The sequence below is a fragment of the Panthera uncia genome, chromosome E3 (genome assembly GCF_023721935.1).
Source record: "Panthera uncia isolate 11264 chromosome E3, Puncia_PCG_1.0, whole genome shotgun sequence".
Taxonomy (NCBI): Eukaryota; Metazoa; Chordata; class Mammalia; order Carnivora; family Felidae; genus Panthera; species Panthera uncia.
Genome location: NC_064815.1, coordinates 32,285,906 through 32,308,117, shown reverse-complemented (window position 1 = coordinate 32,308,117; position 22,212 = coordinate 32,285,906). Strand labels below are relative to the sequence as shown.

The 22,212-nt window shown below is 65.7% G+C and overlaps 1 protein-coding gene across 2 annotated transcripts in view; it reads right to left on the bottom strand.

The window, feature by feature from the left end:
- Nucleotides 1–22,206, bottom strand: part of TTYH3 (tweety family member 3) — a 31,183-nt gene extending 8,977 nt beyond the window's left edge. For both annotated transcript variants that reach the window (XM_049639337.1, XM_049639336.1), the window contains exons 1-10: nt 21,887–22,206; nt 7,755–7,924; nt 7,496–7,607; nt 7,136–7,356; nt 6,769–6,864; nt 5,549–5,621; nt 5,188–5,263; nt 3,030–3,085; nt 2,289–2,381; nt 131–223 (exon numbers count right to left, since the gene is read on the bottom strand). In XM_049639337.1, the coding sequence (XP_049495294.1) occupies nt 131–223; nt 2,289–2,381; nt 3,030–3,085; nt 5,188–5,263; nt 5,549–5,621; nt 6,769–6,864; nt 7,136–7,356; nt 7,496–7,607; nt 7,755–7,924; nt 21,887–22,009 (1,113 nt within the window). In that variant the 5' untranslated portion in view covers nt 22,010–22,206. The remainder of the gene's footprint in view (nt 1–130; nt 224–2,288; nt 2,382–3,029; nt 3,086–5,187; nt 5,264–5,548; nt 5,622–6,768; nt 6,865–7,135; nt 7,357–7,495; nt 7,608–7,754; nt 7,925–21,886) is intronic.
- Nucleotides 22,207–22,212: the final 6 nt, after the last annotated feature.

Here is a 22,212-nt window from a genome sequence, read left to right as displayed (position 1 = left end):
CCCCAGCTGCTCCCTCCTGCCCCCAGCTGCTCCTTCCTGCTCCATATCCCCAGCTGCTCTCTCCTATCCCCCCAATCCCCCCACCCCCGTTGTGGCCCCCGGGGGGCCTCCCCCCCAGGCCGGCCCTCACCAGGTGCAGGCTGCGACAGTCCACCAGGGCGGTGAGGTGCTGCAGATTCACCTCTGTGCCGTTCAGCACCTCCTGGACACGGAGCAGGGGGTCCTGGGGGGACACGTGCCACACAAGGTCAGCACCAGTCAGGAGGACAGGCCCTTGGGAGCCCCCATGTATCTCTCCACCCACACCCGTGGTCTTGGAACAGGCGCTGAGGACCCCGGGCTTCTAGAAACGATGACCCGAGTCTGTGCCCTGGCCTCAGGGGGACTGTTGAGGATTCGAGTGGAGTGGGGAAAGTAGGACCCACCGATGCCTGTCAAAACAGGAGAGGCGGCAAACACCCACGTGTCTTCTGACGGGGGTCTGGTTCTTTTACAAATCTCAGTTTACAGAACGGCGAAAGGGAAAGTGTTCATGGCATTTTAAATGACAAAACGTCATCCGAACCCTCTGTACAGAACGAGCCGGATCCTGTAGCATGTGTGTGCATGTCTGTGCGTGCACGCGTGTGTCTGTGTGTTACGCGGGCACCTCCAGCCACATCTCCGTGGAGAGATGACCTCACAGACACATTTCAGGGTCGACAGCAACTCCTCTACATCGACCACTGGACCTGGCACTGCCTTTTTATTTTTTAATGTTTATTTATTTTTGAGCCAGAGACAGAGCGCGAGCAGGGGAGGGGCAGAGAGAGGGACATAGAATCTGAAACAGGCTCCGGGCTCCCAGCTGTCAGCACAGAGCCCGACGCGGGGCTTGAACTCACAATCTGCGAGATCATGACCTGAGCCAAAGTCAAACGCTCAACCGACTGAGCCACCCCGGCGCCCCCCAGCACTGCCTTTTATAACACATGCGAGGAACGCTCTGTGAGTCGGAAACGGATTTCAGGATGACAAAACTCACTATTTATTAGGGGCTGAATTGTGTCCCCGCTCCCCAAATTCACGTTGCATATGCGTTACTAACCCTCAATCCCTCAAAACGCGTATTTGGAGACGGAGCCTTTAAGGAGGTAGTTAGGGTAAGCAGAGGTCACGAGGGTGGGCCCCAATCCACTAAGACTGACGTCTTTGTAAGAGGTCGGGGCACAGACACGCGCAGAGGGACGCGGGCGTGAGGACGCGAGAACGTGGTGTCGATACGCCATGGAGAGAGGCCTCAGGAGGTCGCAGCCCTGCCTGTGCCCTGGCCCGTGCCCCTGACCTCCAGCCTCCAGAAGTGTCGGGAAATCCGTCTCTGCTGCCTAAGCCCCCCGCGTGCGGTCTGTTCTGGCGGCCCCGGCACAAGGACGTACCTACCTATCCGCTCAATTGCGAAACACCCAGGGGACGCCCCGGCTATACCAGAAATAGGAAGTAACTGTAACATGCGTGCGCTCTTTTAACTTAAACTTCGTGAGTTTACTACAGAAGATCCAGCTGGTCACACAAAAAAGGCTGAGGGCCGAGCCGTGCCCACTCTGCAGTGGTGCGCACGGGCCGGGCAGGGTTCCCACGGGCTGACTGGCACCTTCGGGGAGCCTGGGATTTGCCAGGAGCTTGGTAGCAAAGGTGTGGGGTGAAGTGCTCAGGCCCCAGAACATCAGCCCTCCAATTCCCGGAACACCCCTACGGGCTGGGGGGTGGACCTTCCTTTGTTCCCACATCTGTCCCTATTTTCCTTATTATTCCTTATTTCTTTTAACTCAAACAGCATGCATTACTTTAAAAATAAAAAACAGAGGGGCGCCTGGGGGGCTCAGTCGGTCGAGCGTCCGACTTCGGCTCAGGTCATGATCTCACGGCTCGTGGGTTGGAGCCCCGCGTCGGGCTCTGTGCTGACGGCTCGGAGCCTGGAGCCCGCCTCGGATTCTGTGACTCCCTCTCTCTCTCTCTGCCCCTCCCCTGCGCGCGCACGCTCTTTCTCTCTCTCTCTCTCAAAAATAAACAAACGTCGAGAAATACGTATACACGTACATACGTTAAAAAGAAGTAAGAAACAGACCTGTTTTTAAAAGCCTCCCACAATTGTCCAGGGGGATGAAGGGTGGACGCAGGGGAGAAGGGAGGGCACCGCCGGGAAGGGTGTGGAAGAGGCAGGGACCTCCGCAGGAGCCCGGCAGGGGGCACTGCCCCTCGCAGCATCTAGCCCTCTAGCTGGCCAGCTGGCCCACCGCCCACCCACTCACCTTGGTGGCCGGGTACTCCCGGGGGACGGTCTTCAGCAGCTCGGCCACGACGCCCTGCATCTCCACCAGCGCCTTGTGGCTGCCAGACAGCTTCTGCTCCACAGACAGGCAGCTGACGGGCAGGGGCAGGGGCAGCCCGTCTCTCCCACCCCAGGGCCGCCCCCCCCGACACGGGTCTGCCAGGCCCGCTGCCCCGGGCCTGCGCCAGCCCGTGGGCACTCTGCTCCGTGGGCCCGCGGGACACCCCTCCCTGGCTCCCCACGAGCCTGCCCACGTACGCAGAGATGAGACAGATCACCAAAAACATGGTGTCTCTGAAACAGGTGGTTTTCGGGACCCCAGAGGGCCATGCAGTCACGTGGAGTGCCAGGCAGGGGGCCGAAGGGTTTCCCTCCAAACTCCACCCTGACGACACCTGTCCCGTCATTCCAGAGGTGGGCACGGGACCCCTCCCGCAGGGCGACGCTTGCCTTCGCTCTGCAGGGCCACCCAGGGGAACCCAAGAAACGAAAGGAATCCCAGGTATTTCGGGGCGGTAGGCCGTCCACCCCAAAAGGCTTGCGCCGAGGGCATCAGGGCGCTGACCCCAGGGGCAGTTAGTGATGTCAGCGTGGCCTTCATCCGGCTGCTCCTCGGGTCCCAGGGTCCACTCACGTCTGGGAGGGGTTGGGGGCCGTGCGGCTCAGGGCCCGTGTGGCCCCCTCCCGCCCGCACCAGGGCAGGAGCACCCCCGGCACTCACCTGCTGGAAGGGGTTGGAGGCACGGGGCGAGCAGGCCAAGTAGTATTGCAAGATGTCTGCGGAGAGAGGTCGGGTGGCCGAGTGAGGCCGGCCGCCTGCGTGTGCCTTGTGTGCCTACGTGCGCGCGCCCGTGCGTGCGTGTGTCTGCGCGGGGTGCCTGGGTGCGTTCGAGCACACGTGAGAGGGGATGTGGCCTCCGAGAGCCCGGGGCCGGTGCCCAGACCCTCCGCCCCGGGCAGTGTCCCTGCAGCACGCACAGCGGTCTCTTGGGTGCAGCCCTTGTCCCTCCCCTCCCTCTGGAGCAGCAGACAGGGCACCGGAGGTAGGCAAGGGGTCAGAAGACGCCCGGGGATGCATCTGCTCGGGGGTCACTTGGGCAGAATAATAGTTCTTAGGCCAGAGCATCGCCCGAAAGAGGAGGTGACACAGCCCATACATTGCAGCCTGGAGCACCCAGGACTTGGGGGGCCTGCCTGTCTCATCGCCCTTAAAACAGGTGTCGATTCAGCGTCCGATGTCCGAAGGTGGGGATTCACTTACGGTTCGGATGCAAAAAACCCTAGGAGACCTGAGCCTGGCTGCGGCTGAGGGAGGAGCCCTGGACTCTGCCTGCCCCCGCGCCCCCCACAACGCTCTCTGGCCCCTCAGGACCCTTCCCTGAAGCAGTGGACACTGGCTTTGGAGTTCCAGGTGCCTCCCTTCTGGGGTCCCTCCGGGGCCCAGTGCAAGATGGGGAGGGACCAGGAGCAAGGGCTTAGGTGCAGGGCTGGCCGCAGTCTGGGGCAGCTTCCCACGGGGCTCCTACGCTTGACTCCTCGGGCCTGGGCTCCCACCAAGCTTAAGTGAAAACCCACTTCACGTGGGCCACCTGGCTCTGCCTGGCCCGCGAGGGGCGGCCTGTGGCTCGCAGGCAGGAGCCTGTACTCATGTGAGGCCGGGGGCTGCTCGCACTTGCCAATGGCCCCAGAGCCCTGAGCAGCGAGGACCCGAAAGGCTGATGGCACCGGGGCCAGGGACAGCGGTAGTAACAGCTGTCACCAGTCCTGCCAGCTCTCAGCTGGGCACATCCACCCTCCCCCGCTGCGGGGCTCCTCTGGCTTACATGGAAACGGTTCCTTCAACCAAATAAGCTAAAAACCTGACCACAGGCTCCTCTCTGTGGCTTTCTCGGGCAAGGAGGAAAAGACAGTCCCGTGAGGGCCAGTGTTTCAAGGCCACGCAGAACTCCTATCCTTGGGGGGACGGTCCCTCGACTCTTCTCCCAAGGAGCACACGGCATTCACAGCAAGGGCAAACAAGGAGCTTAGCACCGTCCAGCTCTGGCCGTGCCCGAGCCCAGTCCCACATGCACCTGCCTCCTGAGATGGGTCAACACGCACCCAGCCCCAGACACGCTCTCTGCCCCCAGCTCAGTCCGTGGCTCCTGTGAGGACAGCTGCTCAGGCAGAGAACAGGGCATCAGTTCCTCCCTCCCTACATCCTGCTTCTTCAGAAGCCCCATCACGCTCCCTCACGGCACGTCCCCATTCACCTCTCGCCCCGCTGGCTCAAGGCACCTGCCCCCTGCCTGGAGAACTTCAACAACCTCCCTGCCTTCCCGCTTGACCTCCGTGTTGCTCCCACAGCCCAAAGAAACTTTGAAAAAGAAACTGAATCATGGGCCATGTCTTTCCCAGGCTTCCCACCTCCAACGGACTCCCGAGAATTAAGCCCAAGTTCCTTTCCTCGACCTGTCCCTGCTGGCCTCCCCACCCTCTCCTCTCACGGTGGATCTATTTTCTGCCTTACAAACACATTGGGTTTGTCTCTGCCCCGGTGCCTTTGCACAAGACACACAGCCTTCCCTGGCTCAATTTAAATGCTACCTCTTTGGTAGGCCACACTGTCTGCTCTGAAGTAGCCTGTCGTCACTTGCTGCACCCTTGTCACCCACCTCCACCGTCACCCCTCCCGTCATCTGGCCTCACACAGCACCTGTCCTCATTCTCAGAGCCCCCCACCCCCCGCCACTCACAGGTGTTCCTGTTCACTCACTAGCTTCCCGATGTGTGTGGGTCCTGCCTCCCCTAGACCAAGGACCCATGAGGGAGAGGATGCCTTGTCCTCGCTCAGTTGGGTCTCCCCAGCCTGGCCGCTGGGGTGCCAGCTTCAGACTCACCCCCACTCAGCACGGAGTGTTCCTCCACCATCCTGGTCACGTAGGTGTCGGGGTCCACACAGAAGTCGCTGGAGCCCTGGGACGGGTGCAGGCAAGGCAGATGGGGTGACCAGGCTAAGCCCCCCCAGCCTTCAGCTCTCAGGGATACAGCCTGACTCCCAGGTTCACTTTTAGCTCCAGAAGGTAAAATAGGGATGTGGGGAGGCACTGACTTGCTGTGTGCCCATGGGAAGGTCCCCACTCCTCGCGGAACCTCGATACCCCAGGGTAGGGCGGGAAGGGAGAAGAGTATGACTTTCCCCAGCCCCCCCTCATGCTGAGGCCCAGCACAGAGGGATCACGCTTCCCCTCCGCCACTCACCACGGACACGGCCAGCTCCAAACCCAGTGCGCCCCAGCTGATGACCAGGGCCAGGACCCCCAGCAGGCAGACCCTTGGGGCAAAGGACGCCAATCAGCGACCCCCAGGCTGCTGGGGTGGCTGCAGGCCAGAGGGCCGGGTCCCCAGGGAACATCTGGGGGGGGTCTGCCCTCACGGGGGCTGTGGCTGCTCCGTGGTCTGGCCTTAGCCAGAGCCACCTGAAGACTGGGCACAGATGCGTCTCCCTCCCACCTGGGGCGGGCTGGGGTGGGGCTCAGGGGAGGGCCAGGAAGGAAGGTCTCCCTGCTTCCCCTCCCGCCAGCAGGTGACGCGTCCCAGCCCTCACCCTGCTCTCCACAGCGTGGCCGGAGGGGCCCGTTAGCCTGGGCCAGACCCACGGGGCTCACACCTGCCTCGCCTAAGGCCCAGCCTCACCTGCCTCCCCGGTCCCTGCGGTCCATGCACTCAGGCCTCCCTGCTGCTGCTCACACCCCTCGCCGCAGGCCCACGTGCTGGTGGTCAGACGTCCAGTCCCCTCCCTGCCAGGGCTCCTCGCGGAGCACGCGTGCCACAGACTGGCCTGCCCGCCTGCACGTCCCCCCCCCCCCCCCTCCCCCCCCCCCCCCCCCAGCCCCCCCCCCCCCCCCCCGCCCCCGCCGCCCCGGACACAAGGCGCTACAGGGGCCCGCCTGTTCACTGGTCTCTCCCCGTGCCCGGCCCGGGGAGGGCACAGGACACGGCTGTTCAACTGTTCAGTGAGGAAGCGACAGCTGTTACCCGCAGACAGCTAGCACTGTCGCGTCTTTCGGAGGACGAGACAGAGTTATCAGTGCCAAAAAGCCACCGGCCCAAGGTGGCCAGGTGAGTGGGCGGCACAGCAGGGCGACGAGCCCAGACTGCCTCCAGGCCGGGGACGTGGCCAGCTTGACTTTCCGGTGTCCCCATGACTTGGTGACCTGACAGGTCTTCAGGTGTCTGGGTTACGATACGCAGGCTCAATGGGGAGGGAGCCCAGCAGGAACCAAGGATGGACAGGGCAGATGTGCCCACCACAGGGGCACGGGTCAAGGGCCCCAGGAGAACTGCCGGAGCGGGCTTCCGTGGTGGGAAACCCGTGGCCAGACCCACAGATGGGGGTGGGGAGGGAAGGGCCGCCTCAGGGAAGAAGGTGCTGCGGGCGCCTCACCCCTGCCCTCTGCCCCTCCACCCCACAGACTCACCCGACGAGAATGCCCTTGGAGCTGCGGATGAGGCCGACCAGCGCCAGCAGGCAGATGGCCACGTCGAGCAGCAGTAAGCCCAAGTAGCCCAGCCACCTGTGGGCACACAGTGGGTGTGGGTGCGCGTGGGGCGCAGGGACGGGGGCGTTGCTCGGGGGGCCTGGCAGAGCTGAGGGAACGGCCTGGGGCCCAGAGGGGCATCCGCAGGCAGCTCCGGGATATGGGGCTGGCATCAGTTCTGGTAAAAGAAGTCCCGGAGAACACGGCGGCCCCACCCGTAACAACTCAGACACCGGGCCGTGGAGGGTGACTAGCACCCAGGCACTAGGGGCCAGGCGGGGCGGACAGAAAAGAGGGCCAGCCGCACCTGTACCAGTCGTAGAGATCCACCTGCTCGGCCAGCACCTCCAGGGACACAGCCGGGTTCCTCCAGAAGGGGATGGCCGCGGTGTGGCCCAGCAGCGTCTCGAGAAGGCCCTGCAGCCGCTGGACTGCGCGCAGGGGCTCTGGGCGCGCGGCCAGCTGCCGCTCCAGGCTCTGCAGGCTGGGCTCTGCCGTGCGGTTCAACGCGGCCGCGGTGTCCCACACCTGCGCCGGGCCGGGGGGCCGGTGAGCCCGGGCGCAGACCCGCTCCCGGCACGCTCCGCGCACACGCCCACCCCTCGGGCACGCACGCAGACACGGGGCGCAGGCACAGAGCCCCCCTCCCCGTCGGACGGCCACTCACGCGGTCCTGGACCCCTGCCACCGTGCGGTTGGCGTGGCGGAGCGAGTAGGTGGCCCGATGGATGCCGTCGCTGGTCTCCCCGTTGCCGTAGAACCCAACGGCGATGCCGGCGCTGGGACGGGGCGGGGCTCTTGAGGGCGCGGCCGGGCCCCTCGCTGGCCCGCCCCGGCCCCGCCCCTCCCGGTCAGGCCCCGCCTCCATCGGGCCGCCCCTCCCTGCCGCCCCACCCCCCCCCAGCCCGGCCCCGCCCCGCGCTCACCTGCAGACCAGCGTGGCGATGATGACGCACCAGGCGGTGCAGCAGCAGTCGGCGTCCAGGTGCTCCTCGCTCTTGCGCCGCCGGCAGCACAGCCAGAAAGAGTAGAAGAGCAGGAAGAGGAGGTCCAGGGCGAGGCAGGCCAGCGCGGCGGCCCCCAGCAGCAGCAGCGCCTGTGGGAGGCCGGGAGGCGGCGCTGGAGGTGCGGACGCCGGCACCCGGGCTCGCTCCCACCCGCCCGTCCTCCAGCTCGGGGGACGGAGGCTCCCAACACTCGAGTGACCCCCGTCCTTAGCCCTGTCCCGGACCCAAGCCACATTCGGAGAAGCCAGACGGGCACGGCCATGGGGTCCTCCCAGGCCCTGTGCCCCTCCCTGCGGGGGCCCCTCACCTCCTGGGCCCCAGGGCCCAAGGCAGGACATAGGACAGGTCCAAACAGGGGTCCCTGACCAAGTCCAGTAAGGAGGTGCTGGGTGGGCAGGGGCCCCTGGGAAGGGCCAGCACAGCTGCTGATGGCCATGTCGCTGAGGAAGGCCCCTCATCTCCCAGAGCCTCGGTCTTCTCTTTAGTAAAAGGGGGCAGTGCTCTCCCCAGAAGAGGCTGGCGGAGGGTCTCGGTGAAGGCCCGCAAGAGACTGAGTTGGACCTGGCCACCTTTGCAAGCCCCTGGGGCCGGGGCAGCCTGAGGGGCCCAGAATTATCCAGCCATGTCCGGGAGTCACCAGGGGAGGAGGAAGTGCCCCCTCGGGCCCTCTCCCGGCACCGAGGTCAGCATCCCCCACGGGAAGCAGGGACACATGCCGTAGGCCCAGCGCTGTCTCCCCTGGGTGCCACACTCGTCATTCTACCTGGCCCAGCGCCCCCCCTCCCCATTTTACTGGTAAAGAAACCGGCTTCAGAGAAGATACGGAGGAAGGACCGGCGTCATGGCACCTCTGGGGCCTCAGCACACGTCCCTTGTTGGGGTGGGAGTCGTGGCCTATTAGCGCTGTAGGCCGGGCCTGACCACGTGCACCTCATGGGGGGGGGGGGGACAAGTAAGTCCCACACAGAAGGTTCACCACTGCACACTGGCTCTCAGTCCACACTGGAAGTGCCATAGAGACGCTGGGCCCCGGGGGGCCTGGAAACACCCTCCCTCCCCAGGCCTGAACACTGGGGTGCTGCTGGGGGAGAATGCCCACCTGCCCCCGTCAGGGCCCCCTTGGGAAGAGAGGCTGAGCCGCAGACGCCCTGGCGCCCAGCGGCTGTCTCCCTGCCCTCGCAGGAGCCCGCTGGCCCCGAAGGTCTCCCACCAGGCTCACCATCCCTGGCCACCCCCACACCTGGGGGGGGGCCCCTCCCGCCTGACCAGGGAGGCACCGAGCAGCCACACTTCAGAGCAACACCGGGGCCCAGGGAGCCAGGAGCTGTTTGGAGGCTGGGCCTCGGGCCTCCCCCACGAGGCACAGGAGGGAGGCACCATCCAGGGGCAGACCGGGGTGACGCCATGAAGCTGGAGTCACAGGCCGCGGCCTTGCCCTGCCGGGGCGCCACGGGCGTTGGGGGCTGGCACCCTCCGGTGCTCCTCCAGGCTGAGGGTGCCTACCATCTCTGTCCTGGCAGGACGGCCCGTTGGATCCCAACCGCTCCTGTTCACAAGCTGCGGGTGGGAGGGAAACAGGCCCCCGGGGGGCCGGTACCAGGGCCACCTCGTCAGCCGCGCTCAAGTCACAGAGGGTGTTCCCAAGACCCGGGCCGCGGCCAGGGGCGTCCAGGCAGGAATCAGGGCATGTCGCAGGCCGGGGGCCGCCACGGAGGGGGCTCACCTTAAGGGTCCTGGAACCCGGCACCGCCCTCGACCCGCCCCACCCCGCCCTGCGTGTCAATACACATCCCAGTGCTTGCAACAGCACTCTTCCGGGCTCCCCGGGTCTGCCCTCACAGGCACAGGCCGGACATTGGCCCGGGTGCCACAGGCCCTGCCCATCCCCTCCTCACAGGCAAAGGGCAGAACACAGCACCACCCCTGGGACCTCTGTGCTTCCATAACAAAGGCCACCCTCCAGCCCCTGTCACCGGTCCTGCCTGCAGGTTCCTCCCCTCCCCCAAACCCTCAGAGGCCCACCACACCCCCACCTGGAAGCCTTCACCCAGAATGAGCCCCTGCCCATCCCCATCCTGTGCAGATGGTCCCCCTGGAGGCCACCCTCTGCTCTGACTGACCTCCCTTGGCCTTGGCTGGAGTAGCCCCACCCCTCCCACAGTGCCACCTCCTCTCCTGCCTGATTCCCCCCTCCCCCAATTGGACACAATCGAGGAAACCCCAGGACACGGATGGCTCGGTGCTGCTGTTTAAATACACGCACCAACACACATTCTCTTGAGGAACCCCTGCCCCAAGGCAGGGCAGTTGGGACCAGGGCGGGCGGAACCCAAACAGGCCCCCAGCTGGGGGCCCTGAGCCCACCCAGCCTGGCCAAGGGGACATCACGACTCATCAAAGTGCTCACAGGCCCAGATCGCTGCCTCAGTGGTGCCGGGACCACCCACTCCCGTTTGCCAGATGAGGAACCCAAGGTAAGATCCGCACTGCCGGCCAATCGGGGGGTGGGGGGTGGGGGAGGGGGGCCCTAGCGCCTGGGGGGAGCCTGGGGGCGGGGGGAGGCATGCCAGGGCCCCGGGGTGCCTGGAGCTGCTGGACCCCAGCTGGGCCACGGAGGCCAGAAAGAGCCGGACAGGTGGGAGCACCCGGGCCGCCTCCCTGGCGGGGGCCGTCCTTGTCCAGAAGGTCAGGGAAGAGCAGCATGGGCAGAGGCCACCACAGGCTGAGTCTGGAAGGTGCTGTGCCCCTGTGGGCGGGAGTCATGCTGTACCTTTCTTGGGTGTCCTCCTACGGCTTTGATTTGGTTTGTTTTGTTTGTTGTTGTGTGTCTTTTTCGGGTTTTTTTTTTTTTTTTTTTTTAAACCACCAAGTTGTACCAACGTTGTAATTAAAACAGAACCAGAATCCTGTTAGTCGCTCCTTTCAGCTGAGCGTGGGAGGCCCCTGGTCTGAGCCCGGCTCTGCCACCACGTAAGAGGCCCCGTGCGGTCTCCGGTCAGGCCCTGCTGCTCTCCGCACCCCATTTCTGCCTTTGTGCAGTGTGTGAGCCTTTCCCAACCCCCCTGTGGGAGCGGGGTCCCCGGCAGCCGTGCCAGACCCCTCTCAGTTGATGACTGGGTCACATGGGCCCCGGGAGGCCGAGAACCTGGACCGAGGTGCGAGGGAGGCGTGTTCTGCCCTTCCCCCACAGCCACCCTGAAACCGCTGCCCAAGCGGGACAGCCCAGGGAGCCAAAGCAGCAAGGTTCAAATGCTGCCCAGCCTGGCTCAGAGATGTGACCTTGAGTCAGGGACCGCACCCCCATGCCTCAGTTTCCCCACCTATAAAGTGGAGATGGGTGCGTCGCTGTCCTGACCGGGTGACTGAGGACTACACAAGCAAATCCCTGTAAACGCTCAGAAGAGCATCCCCGTGGGGGTCCCCCAGGAAAGGTGAGGGTCCCCAGGGGTTGCTACCCCCAGGGCTCTCTCTGTCACCACACAGCCTGGTGGGCTGGGGGCAGAGAGTGGGCACCTTGGCTGCTGGGGGGGCGGGGGGCGGTGTTCCAGGGCTGCTCACGCACAAGGTGAGCACGTACACGTCTGTGCCCCTACGCGCACACGCACAAGCACGTCCTCGTGCACACACACGCCTACACCCGTATATTCACACACATGCTCGCCCACGTGCACATGAAGGTGTCACCCTGTGATCACAGCAGCCCGTGGCTGGAAGCTCCCAGGGGCCGTGGGCAGGGGAGGGCGTCCCAAGCACCTGGCTGCTGGAGCAGACTGGGAAGCGGGGAGGGCAGCCAGCCAGCCAGGGGCAGCCTCGCACACAGGTAGGGCCGCCTGCCTGGGGGCGGAGGATGCTCCCGTCCCATCCCTGCCTCTCGCAGGGCAGGGGCTAGGGGAGGACCACTCACTGCCCCAGGAACCCCAGGGCCAGGCTTGATGGTGATCGTGTGTCCTGGGTACCAAAGGGGTGAGTTACTTTCCAGAAGCTTCTCTGGAGGCAATGGCAGACAGAAGCACGGGTGCCCACCTCACTCCCACCTCACCCCTGTAACCCTACATGCTGGGAGCCAGGCATCCAAGGTTCCACCTCATCCCTCCTGGTCTGTCTGCCCGGCTCCAGGAAGCCTCCTTCCTATGAGGAAAGGACCCTATTTCTACCATCTCTGTGCTGGGTCTGTCTGCCCACACCTCCCCCAGGAAGGCAAGGCCTTGCTGAGCTCATCGATTTAGCTGGGGCAGTGCCCCCTCTGGCACTGAGGCCTGGCACACAGTGGGTGTGCAGAAACATGGCCCCCCGGCTCCCCACCCCAAGGTCTGAGAAGCTGGGGAGCTCTCTCTCTGGCAGGACATCAGGCTACGGGGCCTGTACCACAGCAGCTTCCCACAGCCCCCATGGAAGGTGCCAGCACCCTCCCGGTTCACACAGGAGGGCACCGGAGCTGGGCAGGGCGCAGCCCATCACGGTGAACATGCAGAGCCCGTCGCCATCTGGGTGCACGAGCCAGGCATGGGGGTGCCTGGCGTGCCCTCTGCCCCCGCCTCCCGATGCCAGATTCCAGGGGACAGCCCCCCCCCCCCCCCCCCCCCCCCCCCCCCCGCGGGGGGCGCCCCCCCCCCCCCCCCCCCCCCCCCGGCGCCCGCTGCGTGGGCTGCCGTCCCCTTCACCGCCCCAGGGTCCATTCTCCATTCAGAAAGAGAATGGGAAATGCCTGATCAGCATCTGGGCTCCGACCAAATGGAATTTTCCGTCTGTGATGGAAGTGATGTCAGCAGTCGGTCAGGCGAGGCGAGATGCTTGGGCCCCTGTCCTGACCGTTGGCCACAGTGCTGGCTGCCAGCCACCTGAGGCGCTAAGAACGCACCGGGCTCCGTGCGGGCGCCCGCAGTGAGGCCTCGGCGGGGCCCACCCCCCGCTCCTGGCCCCACGGCTCACCTCATCTCTCGGCCCCGGACCACCCCCTCCTTCTCGAGGCCCCTGCAGCCCTGGCCTGTGCCCACACACTCTCTTCCACGCCTCATGGTCCCCCAAAGCCCCTATCCGCTCTGGAAATACCCGATGAGCCAGAGCTTGGAGTCTAAAGCTTTTCCCTGTCCCCGTTCAGGCCCCGGCCCAGGGAGGAGGCCTGCTGAGGGACCCAGGACCCCAGCCGTCCTCCATGTGAGCCCAAGCTCCCTGCACAGGGCGGGGCGGGGGCGGGGGTCCCTGGCTCAGCCCCAGGCTTGCCGGCAGTCAGAGTACAGGGGGCCCCAAGCCAGCCCCGTAAGGGGAGGGCCCACAGCGTGCCACGAAGCCTTACGGAAGAGCTTTGCAGCAGGAGGCTTGGCCCCGTCCAGAGACAGAGACCACGGTGTGAGGGCTCGAGGCTCCAGCGTCCCACCACGGCCAGTCAGCGCACGGGCACGTGCACCCCACCCCTGCGCGACGCCGGGCTCAGTTTCAGCACAGGCCACGCTGATGCGCCCGAGGCCACCCGGCCAGGGTGGCCACACGGGACCCTGGGACGGCCCATCCGTGCACCCGCTGCACCCAGGAGCACACCGCACGTGCAGCACAGGTCAGAACCCCCGACGGACCGTCTCCTCGGAGACGCGGCCCCACAGGGGGGCCTCCGTGCCCTCAGCAACTGCCCCTGAGCGCCGCCCACACGCTCAACCCCTCTGTGGGCCACCACAGCCTTCAGCCAGGCTGGGGAGCCCCTGCCCCGCCGGAGTCCCTCACGGGGGCTCCGAAGCTGCCCACCCCAACCCCAGCCCCAAAGGCCACAGCGGCACACCCCCTGGGCCAGCCTCCTGGCAGAAGTCACGGACACCCAGGCCCCGGCGCTCACGGGCGAGGAGGACGTGGGGGCCAGACGTCCAGGGCCGACGCCGCTATTCTCGGGGCATCGGGGACTTCCGCCCGGTCACACAGCAGGAGGTGCGGGGCCAGGCCCCCAGGCCCAGCTGCCGTAACTGAGGTCCCGCCACTGCCCGTGGCGTGAGGCCCACGGCCTGCGGAGGTGGGCGTCCCTGGAGAAGGCCATCCCATCCCTGGCAGGCCTGTCCCTTCAGCTCGTCCTCACCCCTCCCTGCACCAGCCGTCCCTTCGAGGCAGCTCCACCAGCTTTCAAGGGCGAGGCTCCAAACAGAAGGTGAGTCCAAATTCCTCCAGGGGCCTGGGCCCTCCCTGCCCTGCACCCCACCATCCTTGAGGTGGTCACACCTGCCTCACTGGAGCGGGGAGGCCCGAGTCACTACACGAAGGGCCCCTCGGCCCAGGGCCAGCCCGAGACGGAGGCACATCAGCACCAGGCCTGACACGGGGGCCACGGGGCACGCGTCTCCGGGACCCCAGCAGCGCACACCCGGAGCCTCGGAAGACTGGGGGGCGTGACGACAGGTGTCAGAGGGCGCCAGCAGGGCACCGTGAGAGGAGGGCACGTTCCCAGAGAGGGATGGCCCGGGCGAAGGCCCGGCACGAGGTCCAGGCTGCACACCCGTGTCCCGAGGGGCTCTGGAGGGTGGGGTGGGGGCAGGCAGGACCCTCCACCGCTTCCCAATGGGGAAGTCCCACCCCAGCCCCAGAACTGCCGAGGGTCTTTCTCCACAGGAAGAGACCAGGTCGGGTCTTCCAGGAGGCTGGCGGGATCCCAACCCCCAAAGCACCATCTGGGAACCCACATGCGTCTCGGCCGGAGCCCTGGGCCTGGACTGAGGGCTGGGCCGCTGTCGAAGCTCCTGTGCCCGGGGCCCCTCACTGGGAAGGGCTCACGCCGCACGGCGCTGCCCGCTCCCCTGGGGCTGGCTCTTGGCCTCGGCACCCACCCAGCCTCACACTGGGCTTCGCGGGTCCCCAGACCACCTGGGAAAGGGGTGGCACCCACCTTCCAGGCCGGGGGCCTGAGGCCAGAAGGGACGCTGGAGCCCCACACACTTAAGTACAGAGGAAGCGGGGGTCTGAGCCCACACGGGCCTCCTGAGGAAAGCTCCGGAAAAGGCCCCCTCACCCCCCGGGCCAGGCTGAGCGGGTGCCGAGGGCCCTGGCCGTGGAGCAGAGTTGGGCGCCTGGCTGGCTGTTCGGCCCACAGCCCCCCACCCCTCTAACACACTTGGCTGCGGCTCCCACATGCCGACCAGAAATTAAAAACAGATTTTCCACTGAGCTGGGCTTGGGTTTCACGAATTCCATGACGGTGAGCTCGTGGCCATCCTGGAGAAAGCACAGCCAGCGGCCGGCCGAGCAGGAGCCCAGGAGGGGCCCGGCTGTCAGTCCAAGTCCTCCCACCGGAGGTCTGAGACCCAGAGCACCAGGCCGCACAGGGACACACACCGGCTGCAGGCTGATGCCCTCACGGCGTGTGCACCCTACTCGCCCTTGCCCTCCAGGAACCAGCGGGATGGAGGCCTGGCGAGGCTGGACTTGGGCTCAAGGCCCCGGGACGAGCTCTGGTGGCTCACCCCCCAAGGCAGCCCCCACCCCGCCGCCCTCCGGGTCTGGGGGCCAGCCCGCTGTCCTGCTGCCCACGCCACACCCGCTCGCGGAGGGAACGGACCCCGGAGGACACGGCACAGGAGCTGCCCTCCCCGCGGCGAGGGTGTCTATCTGGCCCCAGTGGCCTAACGCATTTCCCAGCATGGCGCCCAGAACAGCCCTCCGCTCTTCCCCAGGCTTGACCGCACACACCTCTCCACTGGCCACCCCTAGGGACCCAGGCCACAGGCCTCGGATGCAGCCAGGAGCCAGCCGACGGGCCCGGTCACATCATCGGGCCAGCCGGAGCCCTGTCCCAGGACTCAAGGGGGGATGTGGCCCGGGGAGGGCAGCCTAACCAGCCTCCAGGACCGGGCTGGACGAGACACCACAACTTCTGCGGTGACCCTCACGACAGTCGGGAGCCCAGCTGGAGTGCACGCGGCCGGAGCGGGCGGCACCCCAGGCCGGGACCCTCCTCAGAGAGAGAAGGAAGCGGTCGCTCAGGTTTTGGGCAGGCCGGCCTCGCCCCACGCCCTCAGCCAATACAGGAGAGGCCCGACCACAGTGGGTGCCTGTGGTACAAAACAGAGCCCTCTCTGAGACCCCTACGTCTCGTAGCCCACCCGCCCCTCCTGTGGGGACCCAGGCCTCAGCCAGGCTCCTCTGGGGAGCAGAAGCAGCACGCCGACTGAGGCCCGCGGGAGGGCCACACGTGCAGGCCGGTGGGTGTGCGTGAGCCCGACCCAGGCCTCGGGCAGGGGGCAGGGGACAGGGAGGCTCCGGAGGGGCCCCGCACATCCCCCCTCCCACAGCCCACCCGGCCACAGCCTGGGTCCTCCGCCCGGTTCTGCGGGCACACCCCACACCCGGGCCCCTCCTCTGCAGCCCCCATCCTGCGCCTGCTATTGGCCTGGAGGCCTGGCCTTGACCGAGGCCCGCCAGAGCCCTCACAGCCCCCTCCACGGCCCGAAGCATCCTCGCTGCCTCAGCACGTCTGCTGTGTGGCCCCCAGGGGTCCTGCTGGACAGGCAGCAGACCCCATTCTGGGCACGTGCCGTCCCACCTCGGGCAGGGACCCCAGCTCAGGGGTACGCTCTGGAAAGCAGCCCCCTGTTCTGGGCAACGGTGCCCAGTGTGTGCCCATCAGACCCTCCCCAAGAGCACGAGGAGCCCCTCAGAGCCATGGGAGAGCCATGTGTGTGTCCTGGCCCAGCGCCAAGCTGAGGGCAGACCCCAGGAGGCAGGCACGGGCACAGCCAGGTCCTGCCACACCCACCACCAGCCCTGTCACATGCCCCAATTCCTGTGGGGCCACAGGGGGCCACTTCCCATATCTGTGACCCGGTCCCTGGGCTGCAGATTCCGTTCCTCCCGTGCAGCCAAAGCAGAACTGCCCGTGGCGGGGAGAGGACCCGGTCCCCACACCCGCTGAGCTTCCCTGAACCAGGCCCCGCTAGGGGACCAGGGAGCCTCTGCACGGGGACTGTGTCCACCGAAGGGGAGTACCGCGCTGGAGCAGGAGCCTGCCCACATTTCCAGCCCACCGATGCTGGCCGGCCAGTGGCCTCAATTCTGCTTCTAGAGCAGTGACAATGCCCACCCCCGAGGGCCGCTGTGTGGCTGCCTCGGGGAAATGTTTATGAGCCTCTCTGGTACAGCGGCTGTGGCCTGGGGTGAGAGCCACAGCACACCCTGCCCAGAGCCTGACCAAGACCCCCTGGCCAGGGCCGGAAAGGCCGATGTCCCTTCCTGCATATCCTCTGGGCAGAGGAGTAGAGTGTCGGGGACACGGCTCGTCACCACATCCACAGACCCTTGAAAACCAGGGGCCGCCGAAAGGCAGAACAATGGGGCCTGGTGACAGAGACCCCACACCAATGCCAAGCAGGGGATGTGCCAGGTTTCCCATTAACCACCCCCATGACCGCCGCAGTGTAGACCTCGTGGCCGAGGCAACCAGAGGCTTCACCCTGCCCCCCGTCGGAAAGGAAAGAGCCGGTCGATCCGTCCCAGCAGGCACTTCCCTGTTCACCCACCACTACGTCCCCCAAATCCAGCTCATCGGCTCTGTCCGTGCAGGGGGTACTCTAGAAGCTCCCGCCCACTCCTCAGTGAGTTTTGTCACGTTCGGTACGTTTCTGTCACTTGCACCCCAGCATCCCGACTGTTACCATGGGACGCTGGCCACACATCAAGAACCCAGGGCCAACAACATTGTCCAGAAGTCGGTGACAATAAGGGCGTGCGGCGTGATTCTGGTTCCGAATGACGCGCACCCCACGGGTCTGCGTGCGGGGATGAAATCCAGCCAGAGGCGCTTTTTGGTTTTTTCTTCATGCTTTTTCCTATTTTCCAAATGTTCCGCCAACATCTGTTATTTTTGTAGATGAGAAGCCAGGCGATCACCCCAGGTTTTAATCTGCCGATCAGTGATGGAAGGAAGATGACAATGGGGCCCGGGGGCTCGGCCGGGGGCCCACAAGGCCCGGGGGCTCGGCCAACACCAGCCTGCAGTCAGGTACTCGGCAGACCTTTCTTGAGTCATAGCTTTTAGCCAAGGCGCTGCGGTCTTAGCTAGGAGACCCCTGGGCCCTGACAGTCATACAACCTAGACCTCAAACGCCCTCTAAGGGGCCACCCAGTCAGGGTTCACACATCTCCGAGCACAGAGGCAGCACATTCAGACCAGAAGGACTCCCTTATTTTGGGCTGAGGCTCGGGCTTCTCTCTGTCTCAGGGCCTTTGCGTGTGCCGTTCCAGCGGCCAGGAACCGTCTCCGCCAAGGTCTGTGCATGGCTACCTCTGTCCTATCTTTAGGGTCTCGAATGAACCATCCCAGCACTCAGGGTTCAAACAAGAAACAGGCCTCACAGGCTACGCAAGCCTGAGCCAAATGCTACCATCTGACCGGAAGAGAAGCCAGTGTGCCCGCTTAATGCCAGGTTCCAGGCAAGTCCCAGCCCTCCGGGAGTTCGCAGCCTGGCTGGCGCCCTTCGTGGCAGGCCAGGAAGCACCTCTTCCAGGAAGACTTCCCTGATCACTGCGCTCCTGCAGGCCCCGTCCTGACACCTCACAGCTTCCCGCCGCCCTGAACTAGCAGAGATAATGAACAAAGAGAGTGAATTCGGCCTCGGCCTCCGGGCACGGCGGTGTGAAAAGGCTTGGCAGGGGAGTCATTAGGGTGGGTAGGGATGGATGGGGCACACTCCCCAAGGGGCAGCCCAGAGAGGGAGATGATCCCCCCCAAGGTCACACAGATAGGAAGCAACAGAGCTGGGGCCCAGGCCCCTATTCTCCAGCCTGAAAAGGCTGTGGGACCCCTGCCCGAAGCCAGGGCAGGCCCTACCATCACCCCAGAGCACGTCAGGCCCCCAGACATTGGGCCCAGCCCGCCAGCTCAGCGGTGCGACCCCCAGAGTCTCCTCCTTTCTCTGGGCCTGCGATCCTCCGGGCAGCTCCCCTAAAATGACAGTCCCCACCCATCCAGCTGCCCCTTGTGTGGGGAACTCTGGGCCCAGCCCCAGGGGAGTCAGACCAGCAGCCCCTCCTGGCAGGCAGGTGTGGGGTAGAGTAGCACAGAGCAAACTCCAGAAGCTTCTCTGCCTCCTTCCAGTCCCCGTCCACCCACAGACCCCATCCGTCCCCACAGACCCCACTGGCACCCTCCCTATGATCTGTCCATCCGGCAAACAGCCCGGGCCCCCAAGAGATGCATCAATGGCCAGGGAGCCCCTCCCCTCAGAATGGAGGCCTCGGGAACATGGAAACCCGAGACCTTCCGCCCCAAGAGAAATGCCAGCCCTGCTCCTGCAGGGGCTCCAAAGCCCCAAGTAGGGCCGGCCAGGGCTCTGGGAGCCCTCGGAAGAGCCCCGCATCTGCTCCTGACCCCTGCAGGGGGCCAGCAGACGGGGGCCCAGGAGGCTGACTCTGGCTCCCACCACCTCGTCATCATGTGACTCTGAGCCACTTCCCTCTCTGAGCCTCGGTTTGCTAATCTGTACAAGGGAGGCAATCATCCTCATTTCCCGGTCTGTGAGAGAAAGGACCAGTGACGGACAGCCCTGCACAGTGCCCCAAAACAGGGCCGGGCCATGGGGGTTTCCAGCGGGTTTCACCAGGGGACCCGGCAGTGGAAGGCGGGGGCCGTAAACGGCAAAGGACAAAGCCTGGTCTCCTCACACCATACATGTCCCCTACTCCCCCAACCCAGGCCCTACTCGTCCCCTGGACAGTCCAGGAGGCAGAAGCCCTCCTCCCACGCTGGGCCCAGGCCACATGGGGGTGGGGGCATCGCCAGACCCTGCAGCTCAGGCAGAAGCCGGCCAAGAGGGGGCGCCTGGGGCAAGAGGACGAGGGGACCCCCGCCCGCTAGCTGCCCCCTCCACAGCCAGGAATACTAAACCAGGGGAGGCAGGAAGGGGCCCTAGGCCACGGGGTCCACGCTGACCCACTGCCCAGCCACCCAGGAAGGGAGCTCTGTCTGCTGCCACCGAGCACGAAGCAAAAGCACGGGGCCTCTGCATCCCCCACTGTGGCCCCGCAGAAGTGCGCCAGCCCGGATTTCAGGATGTGGCACTGAAGGGATCAGAGAGGTCCAGTGTTCACCCAAAAGCACCAACCCCGGGAGGGCAGGGGCAGGACGCATGTCCGGGTCTGGCTCATTCTACTAGCCCCCAGCCAGGAGCGGAGGTGGCAGGGGATGGAGACAGGCTGGTTTCCACGCCGTGAATTATTCAGTGGCTAATTCTGCTCTGCAGAGAGGAGGCAGGAGAGTGAGTCAGAGCCCTCCCACAGCGGAGGAGGGGGCAGTGCTCACAGAAGCTGGGGGCACACACCCGCAGGGGCACAGGGCCCCGCAGGAGGTCGGGCTGAGCCAGGGGGGCCGGCCCCCGCTCTGGAGACCTCCACAGGCTGCAGACGTCGGGCCCTCACTCACACCCCACGATGTGTCCCGAGAGCCCCAGGGGGCGAGGGGCCACAGCCAGTCCAACCGAGGGTGGTGGGATGGCAGGTGCAGCCTGCAGGCAAGCTCTGCGCGGGTCCAGCTGCCCCAGGCGCCCCAGGGGCAGTCCAGGAGCTTCCGAACCGATAACTGGCAGAGAACTTCCTAAAGTAAAGCACGGTTCCTGGCCGGGGACAGCCAGGGGCCTGATGTGACGGAGCCGTGACACGTGGAAGCCCCTGGGGAGCAGAGAAGGGTGCTGCTCCCACACCGGTCGGCACCCCACGGCTGGGCTTCTGAAACGTGGGCGTTGAGTTTTATAAAAACCTTGCTGTCTCTGGGCATGCCTGGACCAATCCCCGGCCCCCTTTCTAATCTGCTTAGAAGCAGATCAGCAGGCCCAAGGTGACCACTGAGGCCGGGAGTGGTGGGCTGCCCCGCAGAGCTGAGAGGCCCGCGGTGCCCTCGCTCTCTGCTTCCGGTCTCATCCTCTAGCTGAGGGTGCCCACAGGAGACAGTTCTACACAGGCCAGGTGCGATAATATCCACGGAATACCGGACTCCCAGGCCATCTTGACAAGGAACGCTGTTCCACTCCACCCGGGGCTCTGCAATGACCACTGGAGAGAACCCCAGAGGAGTTCCGGGTGACCAGGCATCCGGGTCATGGGGCTTCTGGAATCCGGATCCCCAAGCAGGAAGGAAATGCCCACGGCCCAGTCCCCTGCCCTGCACTCAAATGACAGTGGATCAGTACTGGGGGTGGTGCTTGGGCTTGGCATGACCCGAGGACTAGGGTTCTACCGGGAGAGGCTGATCCCTTGGGGAGAAGGCTGCAGACCTCCACTGCCCCCCATTCTGCCCAGGCTCAGCCCCTTTCCAGCCTCCCAGACTGAGGCCCACCTTGAGTGTCTGTGGCCAGGCCTCCCTCCCTCAGGGGCAGCCGGGTCTCCAGGCAGTCCAGGTGTCACCACAGCACACACCGCACTGTGTGCATCCCACAGCCTGGCCACCCGACAGGGAGTCACTGCCGGCCAGAGAGGGCTGGCATCTGCCCAGCTCACTCACCTACCAAAATCTTGGCAGTGAGTGGGATTTCCCAGCGGGGGGTGAGGGGGCGAGGAATCCCCCCCTCCTGGCTGGACCCAGAGCTCTCAGGTATGGGCTTGGGATCCTCTGAGTAGGGGGCTCTGCAGGGCCACAGTTCAGGGCTGCCCCAGGAGATGGACAAGGGCCTGGGTTGGAGCTGACAGCTGGCAGAGGGGGCTCCAGGGAGAAACGCGTGAAGGCTCCACATGACCCTAAAAAGGTGGGCCTAAGCGACACCAGGGGAAAAAGCTAGAATCTGCAGGAGGGCCGCGGACCCTCCATGCAGGATGGGGGTCTTTAGACGCTCAAGGAGGGGAGCCCCCAGGACGCAGAGGGGAGACCCTAGAGAAGAAAGGGGCTGTGACTCACGAAAAGGTGGAGGCCGTGACCCTCGAGGAGGACGGGGGCAGCGACCCTCGGGGAGGGAGACATCCCCCCCCCCCCCCCCCAGCCAGACCCTCGATGGGCGGTTCGGGAATCTTCAGATCTTCGAAAGGACGGGACCCTGACCCTCGGCATGGAGGGGCCGTGACCCAGGGCCCTGACCCTCGACCCAGGGGGGCCGCCTCACCTGCTGGTAGTCGGTATCCTCGGGCCGGAACTGGCTGCTGGTGGTCTCCCAGCTCAGGTCGAAGTGGGGCAGCCGGTGCAGGAGGTTCACCCACCAGGGCGCCGCGTAGCTGACCCCGGCCATGGCGGGCCGGCTGCCTTGGGCGCGCCGCCGCGGGGCTCCCTCGTTGGCCCGTGGGGCGCGGGGTTCAGGGGCCGGCTAACCCCCGCCCGGCCGCCCGCATCGCCCGCTCGCTCCTGGGCCCGGCCCGGCCCGGCTCGGCCCGGCTCGGCTGCGCTCGGCTCTGCTCGGCCGCCCGCGCCCGCCGCCTCTTTGTTCGCCGCCGC